Here is a 15198-nt window from a genome sequence, read left to right as displayed (position 1 = left end):
TGTTATATGCAAAGTTCAAGAAACATATTATATATATTTCAATATAGGATAATGGAGAAAAAATAAAACTATTCAACAAAATTAAATAAAATAGATTAGATAGAGTTTAGATTATATTTAGTAAATAGTTTCAATTGTTATTTTAATTATTATTTTATATATGTAGTTTTTCAATTAAGTTAGTTAATTAATTAATTATATATATATGTATTTTGTAATTTCCAGATTCAGTTAATAATTTATATAATTGTAATTTCCAGATTTAGTTAATAATTTAACTTAGTTTTAAATTTAGTGTTACACATGACTTTATATGGTACCGAATTTATGGACTTTAAAACATATACGCGTGGTTTTAGTATTCTATTGAAAAATGTTTCACTATATGGAAAGATTAAAAACTAAAATAACTGAGTTCTCTCTACCTTCAGGATTTAACCATCCATTTTTAGAATTTTCAAATCTTTTTTTGAATCCCAAACAAGCTAAAAGAAACTTAATTTTTAAGTAAAACATAGTTGAATTAACATATATGGTTAATAATTACAAAAGATGTACTCAAACTTCTTAAAAGTTAATTAAAACCAGAGTCTTGATGAAACCACGTAATACTATTATTTTTCTTGAGGGAAACGATATATGCTAAAATTAAGTGTGAATAAGGAACAATACAATTTGTGATTATCACTATTTCTATTAATTACTACTACTACTATTATTTGATAGAGAGAGGGAGATGACAAAATAATTTAGTTGAAAAGAGGAATTACATAACGTAAAGTAACAAAATGGAGATACCCAGTGGGACAAATAATTAAAAACATAAACAATCTAATCTAATATAATCTAATCAAATAAAAACACACACAGAATCAGAAAAGTGTGAGAATCTAAAAGAAAAAGACATAAATTTCAACAAGTTGGCAAAAAGGGAAATATTGAAAAGAACGTAATTTAAGAACAACCAAAAGGAATAACAAAACAATAATCACAAGGAATAATATAGTGAGAATGAAAGGGAATAGGGCTTTACACATAATCAAAATATTAAGATGTGGGCAAATATTTAAGACTAGATTCCAAGGAAAAAAAAAAAAGAAGAGGAAATCTTTTACAATCTAAAATGGTTATGACTATATTTTCAAACAGTATAATGATGTGTAGATTTCATTTGTCATTTTAAGTTGTTAGAAACATCCTAACTAATTTGAAATTAAATTGTGAAGAGCATAGAAAAAAAATCAAAATTTAGAGAGTAAATGGTTAGTAATTTATTTGAAATAGAGCATAAGATTGATGTACAAAATTAGAGTAGTTTGTTGATGATGTGATTGAGAATGTTGCATGGTGCTTGTGAAAGGTATATAGATGGTTGATGGTAGGTAAGTTTGGTTACCGAATTGGTTAGTAAGTAATATAAAGGAAGGAGGAGGAAGGATAAAAAAGAGTAAATTGGTCGGGTTGGAGAGCAAAAGTCGAAAGGAAAGCCACTGTATCATTTGTGATGTCTTTTTGGTAATCCAACGACATGCAAAGAAGCTAAATGGGAAAGTGTCTTCTTCCCTTAAAACGTGGCGCATCCTACTCTTTCGTTCTTCTTTTCTCTCCGTTTCTTCTTTCACCCCTTTTTCTCTTCCTCTGTTTTTCTCCGTCGTTTTCCTTTTTCTCTTCTTTTTGCTCATCAATCACTTTCTTTCCTCATGTTTTCTGTGATTCTTCACAGTTTTTGATCCATTCCGGTGTTCCTCTTTTCTGGGTTTAGCCAAAGATCTCTCTCTCTCTCTCTCTTTTTTTTTTTTCTTTTTTATTTGCCGTTTCAGCTGAAGTTCTACACCTCTCTGTAGCTGGGCAATCTTTGAGGTAATTTTTGTTATCTCTTGTGTATTTTTGTATGTGAATCCACTCTGGAAAGATCTGGTCCCTTTGGGCATTTTTTGGATTAGGGGTCCCCTTGCATTGTACGGTTTCTTCTTATTTCATCATCAATGGAGGAGGACTACTTAAGGATCCAATGTTTAGTCTGAAACATGCCTTAATCTTTACATTTTCTTTTCTTTTTCTCTAGAACAATAGAAATATGGATCTTTTGGAAATTACCATATGTTTTGTTTCAGATTTTTAAGTTGGAAATGTTGCTTCTCTCGTTCCAAATGAGAATGGAAATATGGTAGAGCTAGAGCTATTTCCTTCTCTATATGCTTCTAGATTTTCATTTTTCCTATCTTTTCTTCTTGACTCTGAATCGGCTTCTCGTTAGCTTCTGTTCACTTCCCTTTGGTTCTGGGTTAGTTGGCAATTTTGTGGAAAATGGGGGAAGGTCTAATTGTAAGATTCGTACGAGTTTTCTATTGTTTTTTCTTTTTTTCATTTTAGGTTAATTGTGGATATGGATATTGTCACAAAATGCAGAATTAAGATGATCCCCAATGTCTTTTGCTTGCTCCTTTCTGTACTCGAACCATCACTTGGCCGTGTAACAATTTGTCGAATGCATATAAAGTGGATATGCAAGCTTCTTATGCTTTGTTTCTTTCTTATCTTAGCTGTCCAAAATTGGACAAATTTGACTCTAAGTTCTTTAGTCTATAGTTTAAATATTATGGTATTGATAGTATTTTTGTAATATTTGATCATGTGACCGCCTGATCTTGAATTTACGTTAGTTTTCTTTTATGTAACAGTTTTATTTTTCTTAATCTTGTTTAATTTCTGTTTCCATGAAATTATATCCACAAAATTCTTGTTCATACTTATGAAATGTTTGCTACTTAAACTGTGTAAAGTTTAATTATATTTTACAAAACTGTGTGAAGTTTAATTATATTTTACACTCCTCACTAATCCAACTGACGGAGTGAAAAGGGAGAAGAAGTTAAATGACAAAAGTGATGTTTTTGCTGAACGAATATCATTAAAAAAAGAAATACAGAACTTTCTGTTTGTTGTGATTATTTTTCATTGACTACTAATGATTTAATTTCATCTTCTTTGTTTGTAGTTATAGCCGTCTTTATGAGCCCAAGATAGGAGGTATTGCTGCCTATGAAGCCACTTAAATCATGGGACATTCTGCTCAGAAAAAGGAATCTATTTTCTGATGCGGTAAGCTCACTAGTTTTTGCTATTAGGTTTTAGGTTAGCTGGAATTATGATTTTATGTTTTCGAATAAGTTTTACCCTTCCTGCTAATGTCCGTTTGATTTTCTTAAAGTGTCCTAAGCATACAATGGTTGTGCAGGGAAAATACGGCTTCAAAATGAAGCAGCTTCCATTTATGGGTGTTATTTGTTCTGTAATGCTGTTTATTATATACAGAACTACAAATTACCAATATCTTCAGACTAAGGTAAGGTTGTTTTCATTGTATGGGAATCTTAGGTTTACTTGGGACATCTGAAATCAGATATTTTTTTTAATATTTTAGTAATAAATCCCATGGAATTAAGTTTGGTCATTAAGCTGAAGCTGTACTTACCTATTTTCTTTCCCCTTCAGATTGAAACAGCCTTGCAACCCTTCGACACCGCAAAGGTAAATTCTTCTGTCATTCCTGCTCATCTTTAACCAAATTGGTTCTCTCCCTACCTTTTCTTCCTGGGTTGAAATACAGTTCTTGTGATTATCTAAAATATCTAAATTTTATTCAGTAAAGATATTCTGTTGCTTCTCTACGTTCTTGTATGAGTAGCCAATGTCAATGAATGCTCACCATTCAATTTCTTTTTTTTTTAAATGTCCCTTTAGGACTACCCAGAGGAGTCTCAAAACCTGAATGGTTTGCCACGAGGCATAGTAGAAGCTAGATCAGATTTGGAGTTGAGACCTCTTTGGGGAACTAGTAGTTCAAGGTTAAAGGTTGGTTTCTATCACTATTTTTTTTTCATAAGGCTTATACTTGGATGTGCTTGTAGATACTTTCAGTTGATTTTTACATCCATATTGGTTGGACTGTGGAAGGCCTTTGTTATTATTGCTGAAAGATTTGACAATTACTTCTGTTGTCTTGATTGGTATAAATTTCAGGGTCATGATTACAGCAACCGGAATTTGCTTGCAATTCCAGTTGGCATCAAACAAAAGGAAAATGTTAATTCTATTGTACAGAAAGTATGATCTTGTTATCATTTGTCATCAAGGATATTTATTGGGATTATTCTATATCTAACTCCATGCATTTCAGTTTATTCCAGAGAACTTCACTATTATTCTCTTTCATTATGATGGCAACGTGGATGGATGGTGGGATCTTGACTGGTGTAATGATGCCATACACATAGCAGTCCGAAACCAAACAAAGTGGTATGCTTGACTATCTGCATTTTTCCTTTCTATTGTTTGCACTCTCTGGCTAAGGAATCTCCAATGGTATTTGGAATTAGAATGGTCGCTGTTTGGTTTAAATGGTTTGTCGTCTTTTGCATTCTCCTCAGGTGGTATGCAAAGCGCTTTTTGCAACCAGCAGTCGTGTCCATTTATGATTACATATTTCTTTGGGATGAAGATTTGGGGGTTGAACATTTTAGCCCAAGAAGGTACAGAAATAAATTTGTTCAGCTTTAAATCTTCTTATGAAAAAGTCATCAATGATTTCCCTGTTAGATTAATTCTTTCTCCGATTTTGTCATGTTGTAGTCTACTATTAATAAGCTGTTTATGTTTTAATGTTACACTTCAAGTTACCCCAATTAATAACAGTAATGAAGAATTGAATTGTATCCATATTTATGTGCTATTCTTATTTATTTATTATTTAACACTAGAATGCTCATGTTTAGGAATTTCCCATGAACTACCATTGAAATGAATTTAACATTCAAGGAATTTATGAAACCTGATCCGTCGTTATAAACTTGGCACTTTTCTAGCTTTTGCAATGTTATGCTTTATTTTTAGCTACTGAGTACACACAACTATTTGCAACCACAAAGCAAATGATATTTGAACCTCCGACCTCAAGGAAAGAGTATATATCAGTTACCACCACTGAGCTATGCTCACTTTGACACATAACCTTGCTTCTTATTTTAAAAGATAATAATAACATAAAAAGACGTGGCCAAACATTGCTAACTGTATCAGCCCCTCACATTAGAAAGAAATATCCAATTTTTCATCTAACATTTGATAAATTTCAGATACCTGGAAATTGTGAAGTCTGAAGGACTAGAAATATCTCAGCCTGCTTTGGACCCAAATTCGACTGATATTCATCATAGAATTACCGTCCGTGCGCGAACAAAGAAGATACATAGGTAAAACAGACATTTTAACAGAACTCTATGAAACATTCTACTTAATCACGTGCGTATCGTTCTAACATTTAGTAGTCCATGCAGAAGAGTTTATGATCTTAGAGGCAATGTGAAATGTTCTGATGAAAGTGAGGAGCCACCTTGCACTGGGTAAGTGATTGTGTGGATGCACTTAATTTTCTCGCGAATGCTATTTCATCTACTATGATAGTACATTCCTTCTTTTACTGCATTTTAACAATTATTCTGGTACATTGAGCAAACATATTTTGTGTCATCAAAAAACACAAAGTATTGTCTGATGAAAAAAAAAAAAAGAAATTTGTCTTTGTGATGTTAATCAAATTAAAAAAAGTATCTTGTCGGATATTGTGGTTGGCATGAGTTTGTCTTTTCTTTTGTCTCTGTTCGCCACCAATCAGTTTGGGAAAATCAACCAACTTTTAAAATGACCTATTTTCTAGGTTTGTGGAAGGTATGGCCCCTGTATTCTCGAAATCCGCTTGGCATTGTACTTGGCATCTTATACAGGTAGTTCTCTTAATCTAATTCAGCATTTACACCTTTACTCTCTCTCCCTTTTCCCCATCCCCTCAATCCCCCCAATTGCATTTTATTTGGTAAGTGCATTTTCACATGTTATTTTCTTTGTGCAGAATGATCTTGTCCATGGATGGGGAATGGATATGAAACTTGGGTACTGTGCACAGGCAAGATTTTCATATATTCACCATTTCTCATTTGATAGCTAATTCCATAACCCACTAGAAACCTCATTACCAACCAGCATCAGAATGCTCTATTCTAGTTTCTTAATTACGTGTGTTGATGGTAACTTGGATATCGTTTTGCTGTGACAGAACCACCAAGTTCGCAAAGAGTGTTTTCTGGTCTATGTCACATCTGCTTCCAACTGTTTTCTTTCTCAAATCCTTCGTTTATAGCGTCATCTTTAGAATTAGGCTTGATTGACTTATTATCCAAAAGACAATTTGTAAGCATTTGAATGCGGTAGAATTCTATCATTTGTACTCTCCCAGCGTGTTTACCATTTGACAAAAGTTGGACAAATGTACTTGTGGTGATGACATAATCTTTAAAAATGGAAACAATAATTAACAAGAAATAGGAGAGAAGGCAAAAATTTAATGATTTGGCTGTATGGTCAGCATCCTATCAATGCCAGCAATTTCAAGGTAGTAGTCAAAATTCCATTGAAATACCTTGAAAATTGTTATGCGGATAGATAACTCACACTTTTATGTAAAAGAGAAAAGTGAAGAACAAAACTCTTCCTTTTCCAAGGTTTTACACTGCTTAAAATGAACCAGTGGACCTGAGAAACTACCATGACTAACTATCTCCTTGTTATTTCATCTTTCATTTTGAAATGTGCTAAGTAGATTGTTCTGCAGGGTGATCGGACCAAGAATGTTGGAGTTATTGACAGTCAATATATTGTTCACAAGGGTATACAGACTTTGGGTGGAGGTGGAACAAAGGTACTTTATTTTTCACACTATTTTCCTCATACGATTTATATAGTCTGTACATGTATTCACTTTCATATCTCTGCTTCAAGAAAAGTTCATATTGTGACGTTCTCAATGAGCTTATTTTTAACTATTCCCTCCACTAAAATTTCCTCCTCATTTTACAGTCTAAGCCTTCAAAAGCTGCTGGGTATGCAAAGGTAAACATTTAAAATTTCCTTTTGCTTGTCTATTGAATCTTTATATATTTATCTGTTTGTTGTTTGACTCAGAAACAGAACCCGATACCCAGTGATGTTCGAACAGAGGTTAGACTTCTGATGCTAATTATCATTTTTTACGACCAAGATTATCTTCTCATTATTAGTTCTAATGTATGCATATAATCAGTGGTATTATGTGTTAAGCCAGATTGATCTTTCTTTGTTCAAACATGATTTTGCCTGGTTTTGAGCTTGAACTTGAACTGAGTTAGTGTTGATTGTTGGTATGAACTTGAGCAGATAAGGAGGCAATCGACATGGGAACTTCAAATCTTCAAAGAGCGATGGAACAAAGCGGTAGCAGAGGACCAGAGTTGGGTTGATCCATTCAAAACAAATTCATTAAAAAGTGATGAAAGACGGAGGAAACGAAGAAGAAGCCGTCACCATTAAATATTCAACAAGCAAGCATCCTGGCTGAGCTTGAACTAGATGGGGGTGGTTCTTCCTCTCAACACATATATTATCATTGCCATACCACTCCATCCTAATCTTTTTTTTTCAATATTTGAGTAATCAATTTTGTCTCCACAGATGGGTTTTCTTTTGTATGTAGCAGTGTAGCTTCCTCCCCCAGAGCAGAAGGAAGAAAGAAATGATAAAAAATGAAGAAATTGAAAAAGAAAGATAAAAAATGTAACTATTGGTATAGTTGTACTGGTCCCTAATACACTTGTGAGAGAATATGATTAAATCCTTGGGCATAGTAAGCAAGTCTGGCCAACTGGCCTGATTTTTACATAATATATACGATGATATGGCTTCTTTCTCATTTGTAACTTCCTCACATATCTTGGTAATTGACCTTTATCCTATTTTATGAGATCTGTAAAATATAAGTTGATTTAAAGTTGCCAAGTTCTTCAATAAAAGTTTTGTATTTTTCAGAAGAATCTAGGATTTAGACCCTCAAAATGTCCTTAAAAAGTTCAAAATCTGTCTTACAATATCTAGTTATTTTTTGAAGGTCATAAGTGCTCAAAATTAAATGTCTTTTTTTAGCTCAAGTATTACATGACAGGAATGGGAATTGTGCTCAAATAATAAACCACACCAAAACTTGACTAAGTTAGACAATCATAAATCAACTAATTGGCACCAAATTATTAAATTGTTAAATTATAGAAAGTGCATTTTAAAACAAATATTTTAAACTCTGGTATCTGAAAGCCATATTAAGCATTAACAAAAAGAACAGTTTTCAAATGATTGTGAAGGGAACTAAAAATTGATATTTTGAATTTAAATATGTAGTTTGAGTTTTCATTAGAACACTTGATTGTAAATTTAGGAAGCTCATTTATCAAATTGAAAAATTAAACGTGTGATCTTAAGATCTACTGTAGTTGTGTGATCTTAAGATCCACTGTAGTTTAGTGAGTTCAGGAGTGGTCTTGAAATTATCCCTAAATTAAGTTTTAAAAAAAGTTCAATTCTGTAAGAGATACTTCTGAAACAAGAAAAGGCTTCCTCCAGACTATAGATATAAGCATTTTTTTATACAATAAATACAAACCTGTACTGAAAATAAGATAGTTTCTGTGGAAGTTCCATGTACCAAAAATTACACTTAGAAAGCAAAAGTAGCTTCCTCTTCCACCCTTTTACAATACAATCTTTCTTCTTTTCATGAAGCCATGGTATCATAGACAAGAGGAGTTCCAGCTAGCGTCAACAGCACTAATTATCTTGTCATGAAGGTTAGCTCCAGCGCAAGCAATGACTCCTCGGTCGAGGCCTTCCAAATACATACCTTTCGAGAAGTTGAGCGGACATCCTCTTGCATCTGTGACTACACCACCAGCTTCTTGTATGATGACCACACCCGCTGCGTGATCCCATATCTTCTCCTTGTAACCAGCTCTAGCAAACTTCATGAAGATTTCAGCATCACCGCGAGCTATGGCTGCATATTTCACCATGCTGTACACTCTCAATGGTTGATTCCTACAATCAAAACACGACACATTATCCCTCTTCTTTCTGATAACTGTTAACTGTAGATATAAATATATATCAGTATTGCTATTTTGATAGGTCTTTTTTTAGCTTTACTCAGACCTTAAAAGTCCTCCAGGTCTATACTGCCAAGATGCTTTTTAGAAACGTGTAAATATACTAACAAACTTAATCCAGATAATAAAAACATATGTACCTAAGTCCAACACTATGAGCAAGTCCTGCTGTGAATGAATGGCTTGAATTTGCTTTCTCAACTGGTTCGCAGAATGTTGCCAATGCTGGATCATCGATGGAGGATACTTGAATCGGTATAGCAGAGTTCGGCCATACTAATTTCTTGTTTACATGAATCAGTGGTTGCATCCAAGCTTCACCACTACCTTTTTGGGCATAAATCACACAACCTTTGTCCCAAGACTCTGATGTTGTAGGTGATAATTTGGATATAATTGAATGGTAGCGAGGATGGTAACATAGCCATTCTTTTCTCATTGGATAATTTGGACATCCAAGAACCCCCAGCACCACTTCTCCATCTTCTATCAATGCTAGAGCTACTGCATACTGATCCCCACGTATAAAACCTAACGTGCCATCCACAGGGTCAAGCGTCCAAAATCTTCCAGTCGAACCGCCAGATGAGTTGCATCGGCTGATGGCTTCAAGAACCTCAGAAGTACAGAGGGTGCTTTCTGGACCTTCCAATCCAAAACGATATGCTTCACAAAGACACTCATTTACAGTTTCCACTACAACTTTCAAAAGCCGGTCCGCACCAGGCTTGGAAAGAGTCTGAACATCCTCCTCGGCAACAATTGACACATTTTTACTCCCAAAAGATTTGGACAGAATCCAGCTGATAATTGCCTGAACACTCCAATCTGTTCACATATGTGATTGAGAAGAATTTCCAATAATAGAACGCTACATTTCTACCAACAAATTAGTAATATAAACAATGTAAAACTTCTCAAATTTTCAACTCTGTGAATAGCTGTTTTCTCATCCAACTTAAAGCAACAAAAATTATTAGAATAGGGAAGGACTACACTTCGACTACTTGTACAGTTTTTCATTTCTTTTATGTCTTGGAGATTTTACAACCTACAGATGAAATTATAAATAAATCTTCAAGAACAACTTAGTTGCATCAAACGGCCTAAAGGAGAAGAAAAAACCTACATAAATATAATTCCGTGAAAGGAGATAAAGATCTAACATGTGTGTAACAAGTGTCTAATATATGCAGATCCTTGCCAATTCTCTAAAATTTTGAAAGCGTCAGAGTCATGTCTAAAAAGTGTCTCAAAGTTTAAGTATTTAATCAAAATGATTTTCTAGAGTTATTTTCTAATTGGTTTCATATTCTACACTCAAAAACCAGTCATCAACTACAGGAACCTTGGATTACAGTCTGCCTAACAAATCAGGATGAAGGATGAAAAACCCATCAAGGAAAATACAAAATATAATTCTGCTAAACAAGAAAATTTTATAAACAGGGAAGCGAGAGAAGTGCTCTTTCATGACTTCAGCTACAAAAATATGTAGCTCCATGAAGCTAAAAAATGGGGGAATCCACAAGTAAAGATGTATCAATAAATTTTCACAGGGAGGGGGAAGATTCTATACTAATTTGAGGGAGCAGCAAATTACCAAATGCAGAGATCTTTTCCTTTACACATAATTTTCTTAGTCTAAGACATCCCTCCATGTAAACAGGAGTTAAAAGAACCTTTCGATTTGCCAATTCAATCATGGAACTTGATGTGCTGTGTTAGAGTTGCCTTTTCCTAGGCATCAATGTTACATAATAATTTTACCCCCAGGAAAAATCAATATGCAAACTGGTAACTTTTCTACTACAGCTACTTTAGTTATGCAAACACAATAACAGTGGGAAGCACAGGTGCATTTATTCCTTGTTGTCTTATTGTTCCTGCATTCTCTTCTTAACTAAAATGTGACTGTTGGAGTCATCAACACTTTTTTTATTGTATAAGTTATAAAACTCCATTTAAAATTCAATGTAGAAACTGTAGTAAAATTGCCAAGGAGGAATACGAATGTTACAATAACTCCCATTCCGGATAATGAACAAAGAAGAATGGCATAATTCTATAGATAAAGATAATAAAGGGCAGACAAAAGCAAAGCAATACGCAATCGAAAGCCCATCTTTGAAATGGGCGAGAAAATCCCAAAGAAGAAAAAACAAACAAAATTACCAGCAACAGTAACAGGGGAATTGTCATCCTTTGCTTGAATTTGGGCATTGCTAGTAAGCAAGTTGCTCTGAACTCTCTGACAAAGGAAGCAAGCCATCTGAACAGCTCCAACGGCGACTTTGAGTTCTTGGGAAAGTGATTTCGGCCCAGAAATCAAAGGACCAACATGTTTCTGGTCTTCCATTATTGAAGAAGATGAAGGAACAGACGAATAAATTCGATTGCGGGAAGAATTAAGGATGTGGGTAGAAGGGAAGAAGAAGAAGAAGGAAGGTTTAAAGGCAGCATAGTTGGGTAAGGAACTGGTGTTGGTTCTACTAAAACCGAAGCGATGTGGAGGTTTAGTGGCCAAATTTGCAGTATATAAGGGCATGATATCAGTGGATTGTAAAGATTTTGTTTTGATGACGTTTGAGTTGGAAGGGGAAGAGAATTGGAAGAGAGGGAAAACCGAAAGGGGAAAAGGACGGATTGAAGGTGATGGTAAGATGAGTGTATTAATGGCAATGAGGTTTTGTGTATTTATAGTTTCACATTTCACTTTTTCAAATGATTAATATTGCAGAGCTTTGGAATGGTGAGGAATTGTTGTGATCCCAAGCCATCAAAATGCAACTCTGAGATCATGCTTACCCTAATAATATATCTTTACTTTATTCAATTGAAGGGGGAAAATATTTTGGAATGGAATTTCATTATGAGGTGAAGTGAAGTGAAGTTTGAGAATTTAGAGAGTTGCCAAGACAGACAGCCTATGACGGACTCAAGTCCAAGCACCCAAGGAGGTTTGGAGGCATTGTACAATGTCCACAAGTCTCCCAAGGAAAAGTGTTGGAGTTTTACTATAAAAAAATGATGAGTTACGTTGGTGGCACTTGCAACCTTGGGCAACAATATTGCACGTATTCCAAGCGTGGTTAGAAGATAGTTAATTAATTAATAGCTTTACGCCATCAAACTCTTTGACTGATTGATTTTTCTTTCCTTCTTTCTTTTTCTGGAGGAGCTATGGCTTCTTTCATTGGAGCTTTGTGTTTACGAGCACAATGGGCATTAGAGATGAGAGTTCTCATTTCCTGATGCATTACCTGAGAAATGGTGTCAAATGAACTAAATTTAGCTTCTTTTTTTTTTCATGTGGACAAAGGCCTAATTGTCTCAATTTAATTTTGGTACTTATGTTTGTTTTTTTTTTCTAGTAAAGAATGTGGAATAAGAGACACAAGTCTCAAACATTTTGGTTGAGGTGGGGAATTGAAATTGAAGATGGAGATTATATTCCATGATTCACTCTCGCCTTCAAATCGTATGAATGGAGGCATAAATGAGGGTCAATACCACTCGTTGGAACGGAGGGGAGAAACCCTCATTTGCCCCAACCCAAGTACACAGAGTCTCTCAAATATAAAATTTTTGGTTCTGACTTTACTTTTAAACTATATACTCCATGTACTAACTTAGTGTGGCAGGCTCATCATCACATTAATGTAAGGATGTTTCACGCTTGACCTAAAAAAGTGAGACCAGATCAAGAAAAGTAGGTAAGAGGTCAAATCTATGAACGACTTACAACCATAACAAATATATGCAAGATTAGATATGATCAATTACTTAGGTATATTAAATTTGGGAAAGCTATAGGTAAATTTCGTTACTTAACAATTGCGTGTAAAATTCACTCCATTTAAGAATTATATTTAGCACTCAATCTTTTGATGTGCAAGGAAGATTGACACCTTTAAACAAGAGAATGTTTATAGAAAAAAAAAGCAAAAAGAAAATGCATTTGAGAAACTATGAAGAGAATACAAATAAGAAAATTATGTGTGATGAAAAAAAGAAAGTGCAGGAAAAAGCGCATATAGAGTATTTAGAATATGAATAAAGACATCATTGTTTCTAATGAAAATATCAAAAGTGCTGAAAGAAAATAATAATAAATAAATAAAAGTTGTGTTTTCCTTTTGTGGAAATAAAAATTCTTTTTAATTCGTTTAAAAATCGAAAAACGAATAAAGAAGTAAGAAAAAAGAATTTGTTAATAAATATAACAAGTGGATGGAAATGCCCATCACTCTTCTATTTCTTTTGCCTAAAAAAAATTAAACAAAATGGTTTATAAATAGTTTTAATATTTTACTATAAAAAATATTTACCGTGTTATTCTACTCTTCCTTATCAAAATCTCACGTTTTGTTTTCTTTTGTTTATTTAACTTTCAAATTTACTCTCTTCCTCCACATAAATTTATTCACTCCGATAATATAGAACTTCAAATTTTTTTTAAAAAAAATTAATTTTAGAAGTATACTTAAAATTTAATCATACATATATTTTTGACAACTTAACCATATATAGTTTAGATAGTTAATGAAGAAGTTGATAAGCATGTAAAATGCATAAAGTAATTAAATTAATTGGATACATGATTTGTAAGGAACTTTTTTTTCTTTTTTAAGATTTGCAAGATATTTTATAGTATGGGAGAATTGTCCATTTCTCTTCTAAATATGACAATAAAAAAAATCTATTAATACTAAAATAAATTAAAGAGTATGGATACTCTTTCTATGGAGAGTATGGATTAATTAGTCATTAGAGTACTTGATTAATAATAATAATAAAAAAAGCTTAAGAATGTGGGCAGTTAGTTAATGATTGTATTTTTAGACATAAATATATATTTTCTTTAATTTATATATAAATGGAAGTTTCTTTGTACCAATATGAAATTGAAAAACAAAATTTGAAAAAAAAAACCCTAGGAATTATGTATATCCCATTTTTCTAGATTTAGTATTTTAATTATTATTTGGAAAGTTTCATTTATTTATTTGAAGGATAATATATATTCGTGTAAGGGGTCTTTTTTTTTTTTCAGTTTTAAAATAAAATAAAAACTAGGAACCAAATTAATTTGTGTCAAATTTTAATTTGAAGAATTTTAAAATTAAATTTTCTGTCATTTCTCTAAAGTACCCCTACTCAAAGGAAACAAATTTCCTAATACATATTAAAAATTTGTTCAAACAGGGATGTTGATTTTGAATTTCTCTTTTTTTACTTCATCTTCGTAGGGGAAAATTTTGAATTAATAGGTAGTAACACACAAATAAGTGAATAATCTTAATAAATATTTGGTCAAATTTGACATTTTCTACAATTTTTATTTAATTTATTTGTTTTTTTTTCTTAAAAAAAACTAGATTAACAAAAGCAAATATTTATATCTAAACATACAATCATTGATTACCTTTTATTAAAAGAAAAGTTATTTACAAGTTTCTTTAGCTTTTGATTTAATTCAAAGATGGTTTTGATATATATATATATATTGTTTCTTTTAAGGGATAGCAACTCAACTTTTATTGTCGTTTAGCATATTGTAAAGGTTGGGCAAAAATCTTCCCATTTTGAACGGAGACGGACTTCCCACCCCGTCCCTTCCCGACCCTGCCCAAAATATTCTTTTTTTATTATATATATATATATATAAACCATAGTTTAAAGCTAAATGCATTTTTTTCATTTTCATTTAATTAAAATTAAGAGGTATTGGAAATGCCCCCATTAAATTAAAAATGCCACTTCCATGGATTTTGCTATATTCTTAAAGCCTTTTTCTTTTAAATAGAAAAATTCACTAACTGTTTATAAATCAACCAACAAAATTAATTATACTTAAATTTTTCTATTTTTGATTTTTTTATTTAAATATTTTTTTAAATGTTCTTTAAATTAACTTAACTATTTTATTAAATTTATCATAAGAAATGCTAAAATATCTTTTTATTATTAATTTAAAAATTAAATTCTAATTATTTTATAATTTTAAAAATAATTAATAGAACGGATATTTTCCCCAACGACTTTGATCTACATATAGGAAATCTTCGCCCCAACTCTCAAAATGGGTAATGGAACGGGGATGGAAATGGAAATGGAAATTCTCCACGGAATGGGATGGGGATTGCTCCCCGCCCAACCCCATTGCCAATAA

The 15198-nt window shown here is 32.6% G+C and overlaps 2 protein-coding genes across 8 annotated transcripts; one reads left to right on the top strand and one right to left on the bottom strand.

The window, feature by feature from the left end:
* Positions 1 to 1445: 1445 nt before the first annotated feature.
* LOC101217607 lies at positions 1446 to 7795 on the top strand. 6 transcript variants are annotated; one of them, XM_031885230.1, is made up of 17 exons: positions 1448 to 1860; positions 2999 to 3102; positions 3239 to 3346; positions 3496 to 3531; positions 3745 to 3855; positions 4024 to 4107; positions 4181 to 4299; positions 4431 to 4532; positions 5136 to 5252; positions 5337 to 5402; positions 5717 to 5783; positions 5909 to 5962; positions 6668 to 6754; positions 6913 to 6945; positions 7018 to 7053; positions 7249 to 7446; positions 7543 to 7795. In XM_031885230.1, the coding sequence occupies exons 2-16, from the start codon at positions 3043 to 3045 to the stop codon at positions 7399 to 7401; spliced, it is 1233 nt and encodes a 410-aa protein (XP_031741090.1). In that variant the 5' UTR covers positions 1448 to 1860; positions 2999 to 3042; the 3' UTR covers positions 7402 to 7446; positions 7543 to 7795. The 6 variants fall into 6 exon arrangements, with proteins under 6 accessions (XP_031741096.1, XP_031741090.1, XP_031741083.1 ...); XM_031885236.1 differs by having other exon boundaries at positions 1446 to 1860; positions 7024 to 7053; positions 7249 to 7791; XM_031885223.1 differs by having other exon boundaries at positions 3005 to 3102; positions 7249 to 7791.
* Positions 7796 to 8456: 661 nt separating this feature from the next.
* LOC101205596 (PAP-specific phosphatase HAL2-like) lies at positions 8457 to 11907 on the bottom strand. Of its 2 annotated transcripts, none has more exons than XM_004146539.3 (3): positions 11199 to 11907; positions 9164 to 9851; positions 8457 to 8955 (listed from the first exon to the last, which is right to left on the bottom strand). In XM_004146539.3, exons 1-3 carry the CDS (start codon positions 11569 to 11571, stop codon positions 8652 to 8654), a joined length of 1365 nt encoding a protein of 454 aa, XP_004146587.2. In that variant the 5' UTR covers positions 11572 to 11907; the 3' UTR covers positions 8457 to 8651. The 2 variants fall into 2 exon arrangements, with proteins under 2 accessions (XP_004146587.2, XP_031741074.1); XM_031885214.1 differs by lacking the exon at positions 11199 to 11907 and adding an exon at positions 10627 to 11163.
* Between the last annotated feature and the right edge of the window lie 3291 nt (positions 11908 to 15198).

Source organism: Cucumis sativus, chromosome 1 (genome assembly GCF_000004075.3).
Source record: "Cucumis sativus cultivar 9930 chromosome 1, Cucumber_9930_V3, whole genome shotgun sequence".
Classification (NCBI taxonomy): Eukaryota; Viridiplantae; Streptophyta; class Magnoliopsida; order Cucurbitales; family Cucurbitaceae; genus Cucumis; species Cucumis sativus.
This window is presented reverse-complemented; position numbering and strand designations above follow the sequence as displayed.